The 21,625-nt window shown below is 57.5% G+C and overlaps 1 protein-coding gene across 7 annotated transcripts in view; it reads right to left on the reverse strand.

The window, feature by feature from the left end:
• Window positions 1-21,625, reverse strand: part of LOC120233414 (DAB2 interacting protein) — a 165,372-nt gene that overhangs the window by 76,773 nt on the left and 66,974 nt on the right. For 6 of the 7 annotated variants that reach the window (XM_039234643.1, XM_039234633.1, XM_039234634.1 and 3 more), the window contains 2 exons: window positions 20,655-20,758; window positions 2,560-2,705 (listed from right to left, as the gene is read on the reverse strand). In XM_039234643.1, coding sequence (XP_039090574.1) covers window positions 2,560-2,705; window positions 20,655-20,690 — 182 coding nt within the window. In that variant the 5' untranslated portion in view covers window positions 20,691-20,758. Of the gene's footprint in view, window positions 1-2,559; window positions 2,706-20,539; window positions 20,759-21,625 lie in introns of those variants that run through there. The other variant, XM_039234637.1, reaches the window with a different exon arrangement.

Genomic DNA, 21,625 nt, shown 5'->3' on the forward strand with positions numbered 1-21,625 from the left:
CTACCTTAGAAGCTCTCACCCTCCCTCCCATTCCTATCCCCTCACCCAGCCTGTGCTTACCCCTCCCCAGCCGGAAGCATGGCAGCCCTGTGGGGGTCCCAGGGAGCCAGGGTCCCACCCCCCTCCTCACTGTGAAGCCAAGCCACAGGCAGCCCGTTCTGTCTTCCCAGCCTTCAACAGCACGACCATACCACGTCGGAGTAGAGGGAGGCTCTTCTCCACTCACCCACGTTTGACCGTGAACATTTTCTTTGGGGGGGGGGGCGCACCATAGTTGGTTTAACTCGGTCAACTCCAAACAGGACTGCAGGGGCTGCCCCAGAGAAGTACCTGCCCCATCCATCCCCGAAGCGGCTGAGAGATCTATTATTTCTAAGCAAAGCAGCAAAGCAGGAGAGCCCAGTCCTGACAAAGCCTGTTTCAGCTCCAAGGCTGGGTCGAGGGATTTCAAACTCAGTCTCTCTGCCTGTCCATGAGAAATCTGGGCTCCCTTCCTGTGCCAGAGAAGCCACCAAGCCAGATTTTGTTTATAGAAAATTAATAAGACAATCCCACGCCACTGCCAGTGACATTCTGCTCCAACTGCTACTGTTCGCACCGTTTCTAGCAATGGGCTTATAGTTTCACTCCCGGCACCCCCACTCCTTGCCCCTCCGGCCTGTGGCGAGGGTAACCCGACCTGAGTCCAAGACGGGCACGACCTGCTCGAGGCCACCCAGGCCATGCCGTGACCTCCAACCAGAAGGCCGGGTGGCCGGCCAGCACTGGCCGGCGTCTTGGTGCAGGCTTCCCGCTGGAGGGAGGTAAACACGGCATGCACGCTGTCTGCTCCCGGGAGGGCAGACACACTCGGAGGCCGGGACGCCTGTGGTCTCTCCGGCTCCCCGGACAAGCAACACATGCACACAAGACGGGTACGTACACAAGCCCCCGCATGCGGGTGCAGAGGGTCCTGACCCCCGCCAAGGAAAGCGCAGAGAAGGGCATGTTCCTGGGGAAGAAAGCCGGAGGCAGGGGCTGGCGGAGGGAGGAAGGCAGCAAACCGGGCGGCCTGCCGCCCAGACAATAACAAAGATGGGAAGCGAGATTTTCAAAGACGCAGTGGCTGCACCCAGCGCGGAGCTCCGGCCTGGCCACATCCTCCTGCCGGGGCACGCCTGGTCCCCTGGGGCACCACGGCCATCAGAGAGAGGCTGAGGGTCCTGCCTCAGGCTGGGCTTGGCAGCTGGGGCAGGAAAGCAGCGGCAGGCAGCGGTGGGGATACACTGGAGAGCACCTCTGGCCTAATGGAAATTAAAGGTCTAGCGATTCTCCCGGGGGTGGGAGGGGTACTCTCCAGGAAGATGCCCGGTGTCAGTGAAAACAGCCACTCAACCCTGGGCAGGAGTTGGGCTCTAACTTGTACTCCTCTGCCTGCTGGAGCCAACGGGAAGGAGAGAGACATTTTTATTCTACCTGTGCCTCCCCTACAGGGAGTGCCAACTTGCCAATCATACACAGGGGCACAGCCCTGTGAAGGCAGATGCCAAGGGCCTGAGATGTCGGGGCTGAATGCTGAAAAGGCTCCTTGGTGCCTGCCTGTTCTTTCAACCCCGCTAGCTGCGCAGGGACATGTTCTAACTGGCACCGGAATCCATCACTGTGCCTGTGCCCAAGTGGTGCCGTGGCTGGTACCACTCAAGGAGGGGGACCTGGGCCCCGAGAGACCCTGCCTGCCCAGCGTCCCCGAACGCGGACAGGGTGGCTTGCCCTTGCGCGCTGAAGCCTGCTCTGGGGCTGGCGACTGGGAGCGGGCTGAACCTCCTCCTCCTCCCTCTCCTACTCTGCCCCACAAGCCACCTCCCCCTGGAATTTCCACACCTGCTCCAGGCTTGCCCAGGAAAAGGAAACAGGGAACAGGAGACACCCCTGGGAGTGGAGAGGTGAGGGAGGCGAGCAGCTGCCCAGACCGGAGAGGATAAGGCCCTTCTTCCCTAGCCTCAGGCAATGCCCCTGGGCGCAGAGCCCCGGCACTGCCCCCTCTGCTCACCCCAGCCCCCAGCGGAGCACGCGCCCTACTTAGAGCAGATGTGCCCCCTAAGCAGCCCAGCCCCCAGCTCCTCCCCTCCAGATGTTCACCCTTACCCTCACCACTGAGTCTCGGCAAAACCCAGCCGAAAATGCCTTTTGTATCGGACACCCGGGGGCTCCAGAGGCAGGGGGATGGGTCCTGGGGGTGGAGGCGCCACTTCGCTCCCCAGCGCCGGGCACTGCACCGCCCGGGAAACAATGCCCACCTCGGCGAGGCGAGGCAGGACTTCTCGGCGAGGGCACTTCCCGCCCAGCCTCGCCCGGGGCCGCGGGCACCTCCTCCTCGCCCCGCGGGGAGAGAGGAAGGTCCTCCCGCCGTGACTCCCCGTCCGAGGTGGCCCCACAAGTTGCCGGGGGGCGGCGTGCGGTGCCCTCCCGCTTCCAGCGCGCCCCAGCCGCGGCTCGCGCTTTGTCCCCGCGCCCTCCGGGGCGCATCCCGGGGCGGCGGCGCGCGGAGGCCGGGCCGGGCGCTGGCGGCGGCGGGCTCACCTCTCATTGTCCGCGGCGGCGGCGGCGGTGGCGGCGGCGGCGCTCCGGAACCCCGGCAGGATGTGGCGGAAGCTGTGGTTGCGGTCCAGCTTGGGCTGGCTCTTGGTGCGCTTGATGGAGCCCTTGAGGCGGCGGCTGAGGAAGCCCTGCGCGCGGGGCGACAAGAGGGGGAAGGGGAGGCGGGGTTAGCGCGGCGGCGGCGGCGGCGGGCCCGGGACCCGCGCGGGACCCGCGCCCTGGCTCGGGCGGCCGCGCGGCCGAGGGCGGGCGCGGGCTCGGGCTCGGCCCCAGCTGCTCGCGGCCCGCGCCGCCCGCCCGCCGACCGAGCGCCGACGGCCCGGCCCGCGCAGCGCGGCCCAGCCCACCCCGCGCCGCCCGGCCCAGCCCGCCACGTCGCCCCCGCCCCCTAAGCCGCTGTTGCCATGGCGACGCCGAGCCGAGCCGCGCCGGCCGCGGCCGAGGCCGCCCGAGCCCCCCGGACGCGGGGGCGAGGGGAGCCGGAGGCGAGGGGGCGGGGCTGCGAAGGGGCGGCCCCCTCACCTCTGCCCGGAACGAGGTCACTCCCCCACCCACCTGGAGGAGTCCACCCGCCCGCACCCCGTCCCGGCTTGACACGGTGCGGTCCCCCACCCGCGAGGTCGGGGTTCTCAGCCCCAGGTCTTAACAGAGGAGGAAAACTAAGGTTCTGAGAGTTGGCGTGTGATCAGTCCTCCGGGGCCGGTGCCTGGTAGTACCCTGGCCACCTGGACCCCTAACCTGGCTGCCTTCCCTCCAGCAGGCGACTTTCACTGACCCTCGGGGTGAAGCCCCTTGCCTGCAGCCGTGGTCGCAGCAGGGGTGCTCCAGCAGGGACAACCACCTCAAGGACAGGGTCCCTAGCACCTAGCTCAGGCCGCGGGCAGAGGCTGAAGGGTTCGCGGAGCATCCCCAGTGCATGCTTCAAGATCTGCAGCCACGTGAGAGGGAAGGCCGGGCAGCCTTCGCTAGAGGGCCACTCATGACCCACGGTGGGGAGGGGTCCGTTCCTAGGAGGCGCAGGGCCAGCCCCAGCCAGGGCCCCCATTCAGGCCGTTTCACTTGTCCATCTACCAGGCCGCGCTGCGTCGGGAGCACAGAGCTGAGTCCCATCCCCAACTCCAGGAGCTGCTGGTCCCACGGAAGAGACACGGAGGGGGACGGTGCTGAACACATCCAGGTTGAACCAGGCCTCCCTTTATAGGTGACGGGCGATTAGGGATCTCAGGGTGTCCGGGATGTGGGACCACGGAAGGCTAGAGGGAGAGGAAAACTCAAAGGAGGTGGGAATTCCCTGATGGAGGAATTGAGAGGGGTTCTGGGGATCTCACCCACCCCAGCCTCAATTCCAGGTGACATAAGGACAGAAGTAAATGGGATACGAACTCATTTGGAAGTCAATGCTGTCCACAATGCGATCACCACAGTTAATCAATAAAGGAGAGGCTTGGCAGCCCTCTCTGGCCTAGGAGGAGGGGTGGGCAGGGGTTATAGCACATGGGCTCGATCTGCCCGTCCCTACGGCCCCAGCACCCATCATGATGAGGTGAGCCATTAGTTCTACACATCATCCCATGTCACCAACACAAACAAGAAAATGACAGAGAAACATCACCCCTTACTGCAAATGAAGAAACCTCGCTCAGAGAGGTAGGATGTCTTGCCAGAGGACACACAGCTTCCGGGGCTGCCTAACGCCAGAGCTTTGTCCACTAGGACTGCTCACCCTCTTCGGGCTTTCCCTTTTCCTGTCTTTCCACCCTTCTTTCCTCTCCCTCAGTCTCTCACCTCTGTAGGCAGATCTATCCCCATGGTCACTTGTCAGAACTCTGCACATCCTCCAGGCACTAGCTGAAACACCACTGCATCCAGTCCCTGCAGGCACTGGGTCCAAATCCTCCTCACTCTGCAGCTCAGTGTCACCAAGGTCTCTAATCAGCTGTAGTTCAGCAAATATTTCACAGGTGTGAGGGGCCGCAGGAGGGAGCCTCCTCCAGAGGGTGACCCCTAATGGAGGGGCCCCACAAATGATGGCAGGCCAAGGATCAGAAGGCTCTCGGGGGACACAGCATGGAGGCAGGAATCTGCTGTTGGGTGGTCCCCACCTTGGCCTCCTGCCAGGGATGGTGGGGAGGAGGAGACACACCCGGCTAACTTGGATGGGCGCTGCTTCTCTCGCAGGTGTTGCCAAGCCGATGCCCCCATGGGCTTGTGCTTTTTCTTGGTTTTTATTTTCCACACTGATGGCAATTTCACAATTTTTACACTTCTTGTGGTACGAAGAACCGCGAAGCATTTTTCACAATTTATGTCGTTCATTTTGTAACTGTACTGACAGCTTTATCCTATTTCTGAGTTTGTTTTGTTTTTTAAAAAAAGCGTTCTTTCTTCTAGGAGGTTGAGTGGGGCGAGTGTCACTCCTCCTCCTCACCCCTCCCTTTAGGGCTATACTTACTGCTCCTCTAACAAGCTGCCTCCTCCCTGAAGCCTACTGTCCCTCACCCAAACCGACCATGACCTTGGGGTCTCAAACTCTCTGTAACATTCATTCATTCCTTTACATTCATTGAGAACCTACTGTGTACTAGACACAGTAACCAAGATAGCCGTTAACACTATGAGGAGGGAAGCAGTGTACAAGTTAATAAGAGAACGGGAGGCTCGAGTCCATTGGGAGAGTGATTCTTCAGGGGACTGGGGAAGGTTCTATGAACCCCCCACCACACCATACCACATGTGCCCACCATGGAGGACCTGTGTCCCCCTGAGGACCCAGCTTAGGGCTCTGCATTTAGCAGACTTAGCAAAGGGCTCATCATCCCAGAAAGCCACGGCTGGAAGGGGACTCGGGACCAGAAGTCTGTATATAAGGGCAGACAGGAAGGGACTTACCCAAAACCACATATCAAGCTTAATCCAAGACCCCAGATGCCAGTTCCCTACCCCGCCCAGCCTCGTAGCTTCCTTACTGACCTCCTTTATGGGGTGGAGGGCCAAGGGCGGCTTCTTATCCAGCCCTGGATGAAGGGAGATGAGCCTTTTCTCCTGTCCCTTCATGGGCAGGTCCAGGGACATGATTCTGGGGGTGGCTGCAGCTCCAAACTCAAGAAGCATCTTCAAGTCAGAAAATCTTATTCTAAACCCAAGTCAACCTTAGTGAAAGGCAGTGGACAAATCATGTCCCTTCTTTCAGTAAAACAGGGTTCTTGAGGTCCACTTTCTAGAACTGTGGACCTGACAGCCCAGTGGCTGAGGATGGGGAGCGGGGGGCGGGGGCAGGCAAACCAGGGCTCAGGACCGACTCCACAGCCCCCCTGGCCAGAAGATGGCAGGCAAGGCCCAGCAGCAATCTGTGAAATGGGTGAAGGGGTGCAGTGAGGAGAGAGAGAGAGAGAGAGCTGTGGACTTTCCAGGGCCCAACTCTACCCCGCCTTCCCCAGGAGGCCACCCAGCTGATCACACCCGTGGGCCAGCTGGAGTCCTCTCACATCACCTGCATTCGTATATGAATTCAGACAAGCTGTGGGCAAATTACTGGCCTGCTCCACTCCAAGCCTCAGTGTCCCCATCTGTAAAATAGGCTAATGATACCTACTTTATAGGGTTGTGGGAAGGAAGGTTCAAGAGGCAAGATATCACCAGTAAAACAGTAAACAATAAGCCACTAAACACGGTGGCTGTTGCCAGCTTCATTATTATCGTTGCTGATGGTGACTGTAGTACGCCCACCAATTTTTGCCCTGAGAAGGTACATGACCACACGGGAGGGAGTCTGCCCGGGCTCTCGCAGGAGCCTGAAGGCTATCTCACAGCAGGGACGGGCTGGTGTCATGCCTAGTGAATGAATGAACAGCCTTGCAAAATGGTCCCAGAGCTACAGTGTCCTCCAGTTTAGCGGTTTTGAAGGCTTTGAAACAAGCACGGTTTTCTAAAGCAGCCTCACAGAGCCTCCCGATCGCGATCCCGAAGTGTGTGAGCCGGGGGCGGGCGGGGCTGCTCAGGGGGAGGCCTCAGCTTTCATTAACCGGAGCCGGGACTGGTGTCTAAAGCTCAGCGAGCAGCCGGTGCGCTCTGTGCGGATGGAGCCCGCTGCCTCCCCAGATGGGGTGTTCGGCCTCGACTAACACAGCCTGTAGCCATTTTCCTGTGTGCTTCTCAGACAGCTGTGCCACCGTACTGAGGTCAACTGAGGCCCAGGGGCTTGCACCTGAGGCTGCTGCCTGGGGGGGACTGGGTGGGGACAGCTGTGTAGCCTCTGCCCCTCTCTGGGACAGCCCACTGCCCATCCCAGCTGATCCACAGGCTCCCCTGGGCCTCCATCCAGTCACTGACTCAAAGGCAGGGCAGTCCCGAGTGGAGGATAGAGGCCGTGGGGTCTCTGGCTGCAAGGACCCGAGTTCTCGGCAGCCCCCCCACAACGCCTGTCCAGCCACCATCCCGACATCTGAGCCCTCCTTATCCCTTCCTTAGGATATTCTGAGAAACTTTCTTAAGGGCCCCCAAGAATTCCGGACACATGATGTGTTCATTCAGCCACTTCAGTCAATTCCAAGCAGGGCCGACGAGGACAGATTACCAGTTACTGAGCTCCTGACCCACCGCGTCACTGCCCTTGGCACTCACTGAACGCCTCCCCAGGCCCAGGAGGCCCAGGACGATGGGCTTGTTATGGGGAGTCCGGGAGGATGTGTGCTTCCGATTTCAGAATGTTTTGGGTTTTCAGGTCGGGGAACAGAAGTTCAGAGAAGTTAAGCCCCTCACTGAGAGTGGCTGAGCTATCAGGCGGCCACGCTGGGGGTTCTACCCCCTGGGGTGGGCAGGGCGGGCAGGGTGGGGGCCCTCTACATATGTGCCCGCACGTGTACACCAAATGGCTCAGCCTCAGGCTCCAGGGACCACAGGCCAGACCAGAGGAGAGAAGGGAAGTGTGCTTTCTCCCTGAGCAAAGCACTGTCATAAGTGAGGGCCTGGTGGCTCAGGGAGGGGACACTTGCCCAGGCCCAGCCTCCCAAGTCACCTAGGCAGCACCTCGGGGACCCCAGGTTTGCATTCCGGCACCACCAAGTGGGGGCCCAGAGGCGGCATGTCACCACTGATCTCTGAGCTGTCTTGGGACCCTAGTGTGAAGCACCGGGTACCGTGTTGAGCACGCAGTGGGCACTCTTGTCAAGGGGAAGCCCCATCTCCCAGCTCCATCATCTGTTTGGTCCTGCATCCTGGATCCTGCCTTCAGGGCCTTCTCCCCATCTAACAAACAGCCCAGGGGGTGCGCCTGACCAGCCTTTGACTCCCACTGAGACAGCACTCAGGATGGAGGCAGAATCCAGCAGGCTCTCCCTCGGCCCCACTCCTCCCCAGTGACCATCTCCAAGGCCTGCACCCGCACAGACAGCCTTCGAGGAAGGAAGCTGTTTTAACAGGTGTGTCTCAGCGTCCCTCTGCGGCTTCACGCGAAAGCCAAAATCACACCGGAAAACAGGAACGGGAGTGGAAGACCCCATCCATCTAGATGGTTCCACCTCTCTCGGCCCCAGAAGAGGAGATCTGCTGGGCATACTGGCCGTAGCAGAAACACAGCAGAGCCTCGGTGCCCCAGCTCCCCACCCAGTGCTCTTTGCTGTACCAACACTCCACCCTTCAAGAACCTCTCAGGCTCCCCACATCTCCTCTTTCCAGGCCTCGGTCTTCCCTTCTGTGTTATAAGGGCTGGGTTGGGTGATCACCAGGCTCCCTTCCAGCACTGATACCTGGAGATTCTAAACAGCTCAAGCGAGAGCAGCTGCCATCCACAGCTGGGCTCCCCCCCGGCCTGGCACTCACAGGACCAGGGACTTCTCGGGCTTTCCCTCAGTCCTTCAGATACACAGTTCCTCCTTCCCTGTTCCGGGGGCTCTGCTCTCTGCAGGCTGCCAACCTTTCCTGGCTTCCTCCCCTGGGAAGTATGTTCCAACAAAGAGGGTCCCAGCTGGGGAATGACTCACTAATGGTGGCATGTCCGACATTGTGACAGGTGAAAGAGGGGAGGCACTTTAAGCCAGGATTAAGTTGGTGGCTTCCTGGTAGCCACCTACTCACAGGCCACCCTATGCCCTCATTACCCTCTGCAATCGTCTAGTGCTCCTCTGAAGGTAAGGCCTCCACACCCCAGCTTACCCAGACAAGGCCATGAGGCTACTTGGGCCACACAGAAAGAACCAATTCAAGAGAGCCGGCAGGCGGCTGCGTCTTGGCACAGAAGGGTCGCTCTTGCATTAAAATACTGCCAGAAAACCACACTTAAACAGGTTCACACGGAGAAATACACACACCCAGAAGTGCACACAAATTCAAAGACATGATGCGTACAAATGCGTAAGGGGGGGCGTGCCCACAAGGAAATGCATGTGTAAACACACAAGTCTCCTCTCCACTACTACACACAGATAGACACACATCAACAAATGTGCACACTGGCCAACACACATACAAAACACCCATACAGTAGTGAAACGTGCAAATAAAGATACAAATACGCCGAAACAAACTCACAAGTATACGTACGTACTCAGCTGTCACCAGGCACACACAGAATGACACGCAGGCCGAACACAACAGCCCACGTGGACTCATATTCATAACCACAAATAAGCCCAGAGCTTGGGTCAAAGGGGAGGAAAATGCTGCTGCTACCATAATCCCCCTGATGTGAGTGCAGGACCTCACTTTGCACCAGAATCTCAGGACATCCTATTTGCTTCTCTCGCACCCTGAAATTTCGCCTTCACAGCTCCCTGAACATGTGTTTCTCGGAGTCTTACAGCCTGGCAGGTGGCCCTGTCCCCTCTCCAGGGCTGGAGACCCCTGCCCCGAACAACTCTCCTTCTGCTGTCATCACACCTAAAACTCCACCTAGGTCCCAGCGTTACTGCACTCTCTAGGGATCCCTGGGGAAAAGGCAAATACGTTTCATCCCTGCCCCCAAGAGGCATGGCAGCAAAGGGTTCTACCACTTAATGATTACAGGCCCTGGGCCAGTGACCTAACCATCCGAGTCTGTTTCAGTTTCTGTAGAATGAGGACAACAGTAGCCACCTCCAGGTTGTTGTGACAAGTCAGTGAGTTCGTGCATGTAAAGAATTTAGCCCATTTCCCAGCACTCAGGAAATGTTAGCTACTATCATCATCACGGTCATTGTCTTGGGTTTTATGGCTTGGACTTTGACCACCAAGGGCCACCTCAGCCATTAGCTGGAAGGAAAGAGAGAGCGGAAATTTATCAAAGCAAACTGTAGAACCCATATCTTCTTTGGTTTCTCCCCATGTGTGGAGTCCTGGAAGGGATGGGATTTCTGCCCTCAAGGATTCCACAGCGCAGCTGGAGAGGTGAACCTGACCCTTCCTGGACACCCCCAGAGGCCTACTCTCTGCTTTGCTCTCTTCAGGCTTGCCTCTGTTCCCCTGTCCATTTTCCAAGGCCATCCAGAATGGTCCTTGAAAAAGCGGATCATATCTTGCACTGACAGGCTCCACCCCTTTCCATAGCTCCCAGGGCTTTGGGGGTAAAAGCCCAGCCCCTTGGCAAAGCCCCCAAAGCCCTTTATGATCCATCCCCTGGGCTCCAACCCCAGTGGCTTCAATGGGACTTTCAGAATTGCCAGCCCCTCCTGCCACAGGGCCTTGGCATAGGCTGTTCCCACTGCCTAGAATGGAAACCCCCTTTGCCCAGTGGACCCTGCACCCCCTTTAGTCTCTCCTATTAATCTGTCCTCAGGTACCTACCAGATGCCCTCAGAGTTGGCCAGGTCCCTCTGCAGACTTACCACAGTTGTAATTACGCATGTATTGATTCCATGCCTCCCTCCCTCACAGGATTGTGGGGCCCATGCTGGCCTGGGTCCCCAATGCAGGACACATGACAGTTATTCCTAAATATTTCCTGAACTAATGAACAAGTATTTATGATATGAAAAAAAGGAGAAAGGCTGAGAATATGTTCTGGGAAGTTTTTTTTTTAAGTGTTTATTTATGTTGAGAGAGAGAATGCCCGTGCCTACAAACATACACGCATGTGCATGCACAAACTGAGGAGAGGCAGAGAGAGAGAAACAGAAGGCATCCCAAGCAGGCTCAGCACTATCAGCACAGAGCCCAATGCAGGGCTCAATCTAATGAACCATGAGATCATGACCTGAGCCAAAATTAAGAATCCAGACGCTCCATCAACTGAGCCACCCATGCGTGCCCCTCTGCTCTGGGAGGTTTTCAAAGGAATTCCACTTGTGGTCAATCTGGGCGGGTCTGCTGGAGGAGACAGCTTTTGGGAGCATAACAGAAACACTGAAAGTGAGGCAATGGGTGGTCTTGCTGAGTTATCTGGGGCAAGGAGGCCACATACAGGCATTCCAGGCAGGATCCCAGCACAGGTCACGGTGCAGAGGTACGGAAGCCCTAAGTCTGGTCAGAGGGACCTGTGACCTCCAAGTTACACACAGCCACCAGAGCCCAGGCTGATAACATGGGGCATAACCCCTCCCCTATCAGTGGAGAGCACACCCGGGTCAAGGGGCCCCAAAAGAAGCCTGGGAGGAAGGACGAAGGGAGCACCCAGTTGGGAAGAAGGTGAGCACGTGCAGGTAGGAGGGGGTAAATGAAGACATCAGAGAGGCCCTCTTGCTACATGCCAGGGCCCAGGATGGAGTAGCATCAGTGAACAGAAACCACACACACATTTCTCAGATCTCAGGAAGGGATGTGATAACCCAGGGCAGCCAGGGAGTGACTCACTGCCCCATAAATCCCTTGGCTAGCCGACACTTGCCTTAGCATAATATGCCGGTCCCAGAGGTCTGGACAGCCACAAACACTTCATCAGCTGTTTAAACCCTTGGCCAGCCCTGACCCCAGGGCAGGGGGCTGGGGAGGGGGGAAGGAGTCCAGCACCAAAGGCTGTGTGGCCACAGGGAAGCTGACTCTGTTGGGGGCCTCACCCCTGCAGCAAGATCTCTACTTTCTCCCACTTCCCCGCTCCAGGCCCTGGTGGGAGGTCCCAGCACCAGGCCAGTCTTCCCAGGGTGACTCATTGACTTCAGGGCTTATTCCCTGTCCTGTGCTCTGTGCACTCTTGCATGAGGGAACACCCTCAGCAGAGGCCGCCTGGCAGAGTGGCAAGGAAACCATGTTCAGAGTCGCAAAATCGGAGTCCAAGAACCCAGCTCGGCTATTACTAATAATGAGGACCGTTCCAACACGCTAGTAAGAGTAAGCCAGGTATTTATTCAGCCCTAAGCTTCGGGCACTGTATTAGAGATTCACATGACTTTCCTTGATTCCTTGTCACAGCCCAATGTGCAGATGAGACAATGGAGGCCCAGCGAGATCGAGCAATGTTCACAGGGCCACACAGCCAGGAAGTGGCCAAGCTGGGGTCAATCCAGGTAGTCTGTGCTAGAGGCCAAGATCTCCCATAATTCCATCATCACACGGCAAGGCTCTAAGCAAGTGCCTTAGCCTCTCTGTGACTCACTTTCCCCACCTGTACAGTGAGGGGACTGGTCTAGCTGAGGTCTAAATCCTTTCTGGTGTGGGCATGCCATCTTTCCCCTCCCTGGCGACCCATCTGCAGGTAATCACCAATGGGGGGAATCTTCTGGAGACCACGGCTTTCAGGAAGGAAGGGTGTGAATGGCGGGGACTCTGACTCTGTGCTGGGCCACAGGAGTCTCCTGGGAAGTCAGTTTCTCCCCCTGCCCACCGCCTGGGTGGCAGTTAGCCTGGAGTAAACCTGCAGCAGCAAGGCAGGGAAGAGGTGGCTTTTTCTCCCTGGACCAAGAGCCACCAAGGAGCATCAAGACCCCAGGGTGCCACAGCCCCAGGGACGAGTAAACATTAGTGGGAGGGAGAGGTGAGAGCCAGTGGCAGCCTCGTAAATCCACCTGAGTGAGCAATGCTTTTTAAAGCCCTTTTCACTACAGGATACAAAACGCACCATTTTGGGAGAGGATTTTATAGGCTATTTCTTCTCGTGGGTGATTTACCATCTGCAGGCTTGGCTTACCTGGGAGTCCTGCCCCCAGGGGATCATGGGAACCCATGGGGTGGAGTCAAGGTCAATTTCACAACAAGGAGCTGGTGTCCTTGCCAGGGCTCTGTGGTGGTCTGGGTCACCTGTCCTGACCACTCTTCCCAAGATGGGTGTCCACCTGGCCCCAGAGACATCCAGTGGGGCTCTCAGAAGGGACCTCTGCTCCCTACCCATCTCCTCCCTACCCTGCACTCACTCACCGGATTCATTCTCTCCCTCTGTCTCTCTCACACATCTTCCCTGCATAAGCCCATGCAGGTGTCCCCCACACATGAGGCCCCATCTCAATGCCCAGGGTTCAGATAAATCAGAAACAGTTGCTGCCCTTGAGAAAGTCACAGTCTGGTAGATGGTTAAGTCACAGTCTGAGCTCTGAAGCTTAGGGGAGGGGATGCCTGCTGGAGTGCGGGCGCGCGGAGGAGGGAAGGGGCTCTCAAAGCAGGGAAATGGCCTGTGGACAGGACCAGCCTGTCAGAAGGAAGGCATTGAGGCTGGGACCGGCCTGGGGGGTGGCGGCTGGGGAGCTGGAGACCATCTAAGGTGCTGGAGCAGGGCAATAACAACTGTGGCTTGTTTTAGGCATTCTTTAAGCAATTCCACAGGAAAAGTAACTCATCCCAATGTATCGGAAACAGATGTCATTGCAGCCACCTCCAAAGAGGGCCTCCTGGCTTTGGAAACAATTCCCACCTGAAGACTCAGATATAATTATGTCTATAATCCAACCCAAATGCCACTTGATGTGACAGAGGCAATTGCTTTACTTTCCCATGAGGGGTAGGGAAGTGAAGGCATCTGAGCCCTGCCCCTCCCCCCCAAGAAGAGGGCCTGCAGGGGCCACAGGGTGGGGTGGCACGAAGGAAGCCATTTCCTTCTGCCCTGAACAGATACCTTTTGACCCTTGGGGGCCAGGCTAGCTGGAGGCAGGGGCAAGACAAGACGACGCGGGGAAATGGGGAGGCCCAGGTTCAAACGCCAGCTCTGTCCCCAGTTGGCTGTGTGACCTGGGACAACGCACCTTCCCTCTCTGGGCCTCAGCACTCTCATTGATAAAAGGGAGAGAAGAATACCACCAGTTGGCAGAGGCTGAGCTGGTACTGTGGGCCAGGATCTGCAGGAACTTTAACACTGTACCACCGCAGAGCTGGGATTCGAACACCCATCGGCAGGACTTTCGGCCCAAGCTCTGACAACCTCCCCACCTCTGCCAGAACACTGCCCGGCTCCCTTTCGAAGTACTAGTGAGGATGGAACAAGCCGCCCGTGAGCCGTCAAAGGATGACCTCCAGAGTGCGTCTGCTAGCCAGCCTCATGATGGCGACAGGGCCGCGATGCTGCCTGGTGGCCCCCAGGCTGGCCGACCTCAGTCTGGGCCCTTCCTGCTGCCGGAAGGCTGTTTTGGCCCCAGGCCTTGCCCCATTCTGACGTCCCTCATTAGGGCCCTCTTTCAGGGGCCCCCCAGCTCTCTAGCAGACCGGGGCCCAGTCTGCTCAGCCACCAGCGCCAGGCCCAGCTGCCCAGAGGTGCTCCTTGATTTGAGTTATTTCCTCCTCTCAGTGGTGAGCTCTGCGGCCTGTTTAGCTCAGCCGGGCCCCTGTACCCCTGTGGGGCGGGGTGTCACACAAACCCCAGGGGCTTCCATTCTCCTCTGGGAGTGGCTGCCCAGGCGGCCACTCGTTGCCCTCTGCTGCCCCCAACTGGCGGGAAACGGCCCTGCGCAGACACCTCCAGCTCCCTCTGTCTGTACTCACCACCTGGGAACTTTGGTCCCTTACGTATCACTTTGCCCGCCTCCACTTCCTGGTGCCAGGGCTGAGCCCTAGAAGCTCTGGGGCAGCAGATGATGATAAGGGAGGGGTCTGTCTGATTACCTGGGACTCTGTGGGAAGGTGTCTGCCAGGAGTGAGCCCCACCCACCAGAATAGGGAACAGAGAATGAACATTGACTGAATGCCAGACGCTGGGACCTCACAGCCCCTCTGTGAGTAAGGGGCTCCTGTGCCCATTTACAGATGGGGAAAGAGAGGCTCAGACACCTGTGATACCATCGTTTATTAATGGGGCAGGCAGCTCTCCAACCCTACCAAATACCACAGCCCGCCTTCACACCCACGTCTGACCTCAAGTTCAGGAGGCTCCGAATAGCCCCTCACCCCATATCTCTGCCTCAAAGAGCGTCCTGGTCTACCCTCGCTGCCCTGGCCCGCTCTTGCCCCTGGGTGGTCCCGTGATGACATTCCCACCGCAGGAAGGGAGCCTCTCCCCACAGAAAGCGGACACAGAACAAAATGATAGTAACTTTCCTTTTGGGTTGGAACCGTTTAATGACAATTAGGCTCTCTCCACCGCCCTCTCATCTGCAGAGCACTTTCCAGACACTGGCCTGGGAGACTCCAGCTCCCAGGGCTCAACTGAGCAGGGTATCGTGAGGAGCTGTGGGACCCCAGCTGTGGGACCCCGATCCAGGGCCCAGTACTACTGCCCCATCGCACCCAACCATGGCCGCATGGCTGACACCCCCACACCGGTTTGGGGGCCACAGACACAGATGTGTCCCGTGTACATGTGCGTTGAGATGGGCCCAAAGCAGCCTGGGGTGGCGGAGGGAACCCTCGACGAGAATTCCAGGCAAGCCTCCCCTCTCTGGGCCTTAGTTTCGCCATTATGTGCAGTGACAGCGGCGGCCCATCTGGGCTACGAGCCTGACCAGCCTTTCGTCCACCGCCCCGGGCGCGAATGGGGGCAGAGAGGCAGACCAGGAGGTGGCAATGTGGGCTCAGTGGGCAGGAGCCATCAGAGGCCTCCGGGGACCTTCGGACCCAGAGATGCGCATTCCCTCCCAGGAAACCTGATGGAGGTGAGCAGAAGGACTCAACTGCAGGGAAGAAGACGGCCGGAGGCAGCAGGTATGAGCAGCACTGAAGGGCGGTGCGGACACAGAGACACCTGGGCTCAACTCCTGGCCCCGGCCCACACAGGCTGCTTGACTCTGGGAAAGGAGCCTCCCCTCTCTGAGCTCCAGGCCTTCCTCTGTATGGAAAAGGGTTCGTGATCATTTCCAACAGCTTCCACGGCGGTGTGGAAGGGGTCCCCACAGGTCTGTGTGTTCATGTTCACGTGCCTGGTCCCGTGTGCATGATGGGAAAAGACAGCTGAACATGAGGAGGGCGCAGGGAGGCCGCAGGAGTGGGGAGGGGGGGGTGCAGGGCTGCAAGTCTGCACCTGCCGGCTCCACTCCCACCGGGCCTCGCCTGTGACTCCCGTGTCCCACAGGGGAAAGTCCAGAGCCTTCAGCCACTCACTTGCCTCTCCAGTGCCCCCTCCTTCATGTCTCCGGCGCATCAACCCTCCAATCACACAGGGCGGCTGGCTTGCTCTGATTCACTCTCGTGTCCCCCAGCCGGAATACTCTTCTCCCTTTGTTCCTGACAAACTCCTACACATCCCTCAAAACTCAGCCCCAAAGATGCCTCCTCTAGGAATTCTTCCCTACCGTTACCAGCCGACGGTAGCCGCCCTTGTTCTGGGTTCCCGCAGCACCCCAGCCACACCTCCGTCACACCACCCAGGGCGGGCACAAACGAGCAGCCAGCGGAAGTAGATGCCTGAAAGGAATTAAGACCCCCTTCCAGAAGCATCTGCAATCAACCCGCGACTGAGTCTATCCGCAGCTTCCGCCACCCCCCTGGGACTTCCCCTCCCTGACACGTCTCCTTCTCCATCTTGCAAAAAATAGCCCTGAGACCTAATTTCAGCTAAACCTTCAAACACGATTCTCCACTTTCAACTTCCCGAGGAGGAATCAATTGGCTGTCAAGTTTCCCAGAGCCTCTGCCACCTCCCACACCCCAGCCCTGCCAGCTGCCCTCAAGGTCGATGGGAGGGGGCGGGGCAGAGGAGGCAGACAGGGAGGACCCAGCCGACACCAGGGGAGGTTGGACCTGGGGGAGGTGGCGGGCTGAGGAGACCCGCGGGGAGACCGCTAACTGTCACCATCGCCTTCCCGCCGAATCGAACCATGAATTCTTCACACGAGTGGCCGGTGAGAAGGGGGGACTTGCTGCTGTGCTAAGGATGCCTGGGCTTTGGGAAGGGAGACGGGTCCATGAGGAGCCCCGGACCCAGTCTGACAGTGAGTGTGTGCAGATACGGGGCCCCAGCTGGCTGCCTGCCTTCCCTCTCTCTGTCCCTCTCTTCCTTCCAGGATTCCCTGCGGGTGCAGAGAAGACAGATCTGGGTTTGAATCGCGGCCTCAACGTCTCTGTGGAGCCAGCGAGCTGAGGGCCAGAGACGGGCAGAAGGTGGTCCACTGGGTCACCTGCTTCTGGCTCCCTTCCCCATCTTACACTCGTCTAGGGCACACCCCAGCCTGCTAGCACCGTGAGATCCTAGTGACCCACCCCTCACCCCCAACTCCACCTGTAGATAAAAGGAAGTCCTAAGAGATGGGCAAACGCTCCCTATCTTGCCCAGGTCACAAAGCTCATCTGCAGCTCAGCCCTGAGTCTGCTGACTTTTCAGTTCGTTCTTTTCGTTACTGCATCAAAATATTTAAGCACCCACTATATGCCCAAACCACATGTCACCTTACAAAGTCCACACGCCTCATTTTAGAGAAGGGTAAACTGAGGGTCCTCCAGGGTCACATGATCTCCAAGACACAGAGGCAGGACTTGCACCGAGCCCCTGACGCACTGTGAGGTGGCTACAATCCCAGTCCAAATCACAAAAGGTTAGGACCACGTATGGGTACAAACAGCCCGGACCCAGAAGTGCTCTTAGCTGAGTGGTGACCTTGGACAAGCCCAGCCCCTTTCAGGCTTTAGTCTTCCCGGGTGAGGCACACAGAATGAATCGGATAGAACACAGCATGTTGATTCTCCATTAAACTACATGGTCGCAAAAGGGCACTTCTGTGAGAGGGGGTGACATCCTGTCACCGGAGTTTCAAATGGCAGCGAAGACACCAGTTATTCAGGTATATCCTGTGCTGTCTCCCGTGCATCCCCTAGGCAAAACCATGTTCCCCGGGTCCCCTCGGGGGGCTGTGCACAGCGGCAGTCAGCCAGGCGCCGGAGGGCGTGGCCTGTGGCAGCGTGTGTGAGCAAGTGTAGGCTGGGGCAGGAGAAGAGGGTGTGCTTCTGGTCTTACCCAGGGTCTGTCCCCAACACCCAAGGCAGGCTCACCTCCCACCTTCCCCCCAATGCCCTGTCCTCTGCTCTCCACCCCAACCCTCCCCAGATCTGTACTGTTTTGAAGCCAAAAAGGGAAATACGATTCCAAGGATAATTCTGGATTTTCTGTACTGAGTGTCTGTCTACCCTGGGTCAGACGTGGGCTGCGACGTGCCAGGACTCACGAAGGTCCACCACAGTCCTTCAAGGGAGGGTGGACATTCCACACGTTACCGATAAGGACACGAGGCTCAGAGAGGCTGAGGTCACAGAGATCACGGAAGAGTCAGGATTTGAACGCAGATCCCTATCTCTGAGCTCTCTAGCACCTCTGAGCTCCAAGCACAGCCCAATATAGAAACTCACACCCTTTCCTTAACTGCTCCACACGGAAAAGGACCAAGGTGCCCAGGGAAGGACACAAAATGTGAATGTCCATCACTCAGGAGCCGCATGACACCAGGCAAACTCTGTCACGTCTCTCAGCCTCAGTTCCCTCATCTGTGAAATGGGACACTAATGGTCCCTCCCCTCCGGGTTGCTGTGAGAAGCAGGTAAAACGACAAGTGAATACACTGTGAACCTTGCAGATCCCGCTCGTGCAGGCAGGATGTGAGTCCCAGCGCCTGGGGGTTCAGAAGCCTGGGGCTGGCTCTGACCCACACGTGGTTAATGGAGCAAAGACATAGCTACAAGAAGGATGCCAAAGCTACCCGGCGATTAAAGAGCTACAGTGATAGCAACTTCAAGGTGTGATGATACATCTATCGGAGCAGAAAAAAAAAAGGGGGCACAGGTAAGGGGAAACAGGTTCTGGGAGGGCATGGGGGCCACGGCTCCCTTCCTCACAGCCGGGAGTACACTCATGTCAGAGAGGCTGCGTCTCAATCTTGGCTCTACCGTTTAGTAGCTGGTGGAGCCTGGCTGAGTGACTTCCCTTCTCTGAGCCTCAGTTTTCTCATCTGTGAAATGGGGTGATCGAAGTTTCAGCTTCAGGGCTGTCTTGAGGATTAAAAAGGATCACGTATGTAAGACCGGAAGCACAGTGCGGGTGGCTACGTTATTATTAGTCTTTGTTCCCTAAGGCCCCTGAAGGCTCAGCCCCAGCAGCTGTGGCCCCAAGGGCCGGGGGAAGGCAGGACTTGACCTGGGCTCCAGTTGACTGATTGGAGTCAGGGTCACCCAGGTGTCAGCGTCCTTGCCCTCAGTGCAGGCTGGAGACCATCTCCCAGCGGCCCCCACCACACCCCGGGGAGTGACTGTGAATCCAGCTCAGCACAGGTTCCCTTTCCTCCTCGCTGCCCTAGGCTAATTCAGAGGCTTCGGGGAGCTCTTTAAAAGCAGAAACCCCGGCCCTGCCCCTGGCCCACTGCACGGAGATCCTGAGGGGGCCTAAGAAGCTGTTTTGCAAGCATTCTTATGACACAGTCAAGTGGGAGGGTCAGTTGCCCTGAGGAAAGCCCCACCCCCTTAGCCTGGCTTTTGAAGGTCATCTGACCCAGACTCAGCCTAGCTTCCCAGCCATACCCCATACCCTGTCCTCCATACCTCTCAACTCCAGCCCCACCATGAACTTCGCCGTTCCACAAACACATCAGTTTCTAGCGTGCCTCTGTGCCTTTGCAGCTGCTGTTCCCCCTACCTGGAACTCCCTCTCTCACTGTCCCTGTCTACCCTCGGAGACCAACTCAGCCCCCAGGAGGATACCCTTTCTGACGCACAGGGAACAGCGAGTTACCCCTAGCTCACCTGGAGCCCCCAAATCACATTGCATGGTGACAGCCAGGGCTGTGCCCTCTCTGCTCCCTCCACCCACCACCCTCTTTCCCTTGACACCCTAGGGCTGGCTCCTTATCCCTTGGGCCTTGGCGCAGATATCACCTCTCGACCACACCGCCTCAAGGAAGCCCTCCTGGTGTCCTCTATCACAGCCTGCCTTTCTTCATAGCACCTAGCTCGACCATGAGAGGGTCTGCCTGGGGCTCTGTTGGCCAGCTCCACCCACTCAGCCCCATCCCTGGTCCCAATAGTGGTGCCTGGCACACAGTGGGCGCACCATAAAAGCTGCTGAATGAAGGAGTGGATGAAGTCATGATCAAGCATCCATCCATTTCCGCTATCGACCATGAGCTCCCAGGGGAAGAGACGGTGTTTACTGCTTCTCCCTGTCTATACTTCTCTGTGGCTGACAGAGCACTGGACAGAGGGGCGCACGGTGACATACAGCACTGTGCATGCTCGGCAAGGCCACAGCGGGGCACAGTCAGGATAAGGGCCCCTGCCTTCCGTCTCCGTAAAGCTGTTTGGGTTTGTTACAAAAAGGTGTGTGCTGGCGAGGCCACTGAAATCAATAGCTAACGTATATACATGGTGCTTTGTCAATTCTAAGACCTCATCAATTTCAAGATGCAGCATTATTTTATGCATCTCCATGAAAGAAAAAAACGCAGCAATTAAATTATGACAGGCCACAGACTGCAACGTGAGAGATATTAAAATGTAAAAATAAAAATCGTGCATCTAAGAGTCACGGGAGCGTGGCGTGCGTGTGCCCACACGAGGGTGTTTATCTGGCCTCACACTGGACTCTCCCTTCCCCGGCCGGGTTGCTCTGGACCCCGTGGCTGCAGGGTTGTCTGTCCTCTGTTTTCCCCCTCCCTCAGGGACGGGACCCCCATGTGGCCCCCAGGCTGTGAGCCACAGAGAGGGGAGCAGCTGAGCGATCGGATACCTAGAACAAGGGAGGTTGGATTCTCTCCCGGTCCGTGAGGCTCCAGGAAGGGCGCCCGCGGGGTCGCAGAGCGGCACCCCAGGCCAGGTGGCGATGGTGACGCAGAGATAGTTACCGTGACCCGGAACGGCGTGGTGGCCGAGGGCTCCATGCTGGGGCTCTTCTCTGAGAGGCTGCCGGGCAGACTGCGCCGGGAGCCTGGCCTTTCCTGGGGCGACTCTGTCAACAGAGGGAGAGACAGGGTGAGGACGGACAATGGGGGCCACTCGGTCGGGCCTTCCCGTCATTCCCATCCTGGCAGGGACAACAGGCAACTGGCCCCCCTACAATGGTACAGCCACTGTGGAAAATGGTTTGATTGTTCCCCCGGAAAGTTAAGGGCTGGGTTACCCCCATGATCCAGCAATTCTACTCCTGGGTCTACACCCTGAATAACTGAAAACAGGGATGCGGACACAGACACCGACTTGTATGCAAATGTGCATAGCAGTGCTATTCATAACAGCCCAGAGGTAGAAACAGCCCAAGGGTCCATCCACAGGTGAATGGATGGCCGTTCGCACATTCGATGTGACGCATCCAGACAAACGAATGCTGTTCCCTCATAAAAACCAACAGAAGCTCTCGTCCGTGCTGCAGTGGGGGTGAACCTTGAAAACGTGCTGAGCTATGAAAGCCAGACAGAAATGTTGTATGGGTCCACTTAAGAGAAACACCTAGAATCGGCAGATTCACAGAGATGGAAAGTAGGTCGGAGGTGACCTAGGAGCTGGGGACGGGCAGAATGGGGAGGTATTGCTTCATGATAGGAGTTTCTGTTTGGAGTGATGGAAAAGGGCGAGAAACGGGTAGTGGTGATGGTCACACGACACTGTAAATGTATTTCATGCCATTAAATTGGACACTTAAAAATGATGAAAATGCAAATTTCATTTTATATATCCCAATGTTTTCTTTAAAAAAAGGTCTCCCCAAATCTTCACTTTGAGTCATCTATCTTGTGACATAATAAGCTTCCTGTTACTGGAGGTATAGAAGCAGCCCCTTTAAACATGAGGATCTGTGATCTCTGGCTTCCAAATTGGA

The sequence above is a fragment of the Hyaena hyaena genome, unplaced genomic scaffold (genome assembly GCF_003009895.1).
Source record: "Hyaena hyaena isolate Hyena2069 unplaced genomic scaffold, ASM300989v1 scaffold_90, whole genome shotgun sequence".
NCBI classification, from domain to species: domain Eukaryota; kingdom Metazoa; phylum Chordata; class Mammalia; order Carnivora; family Hyaenidae; genus Hyaena; species Hyaena hyaena.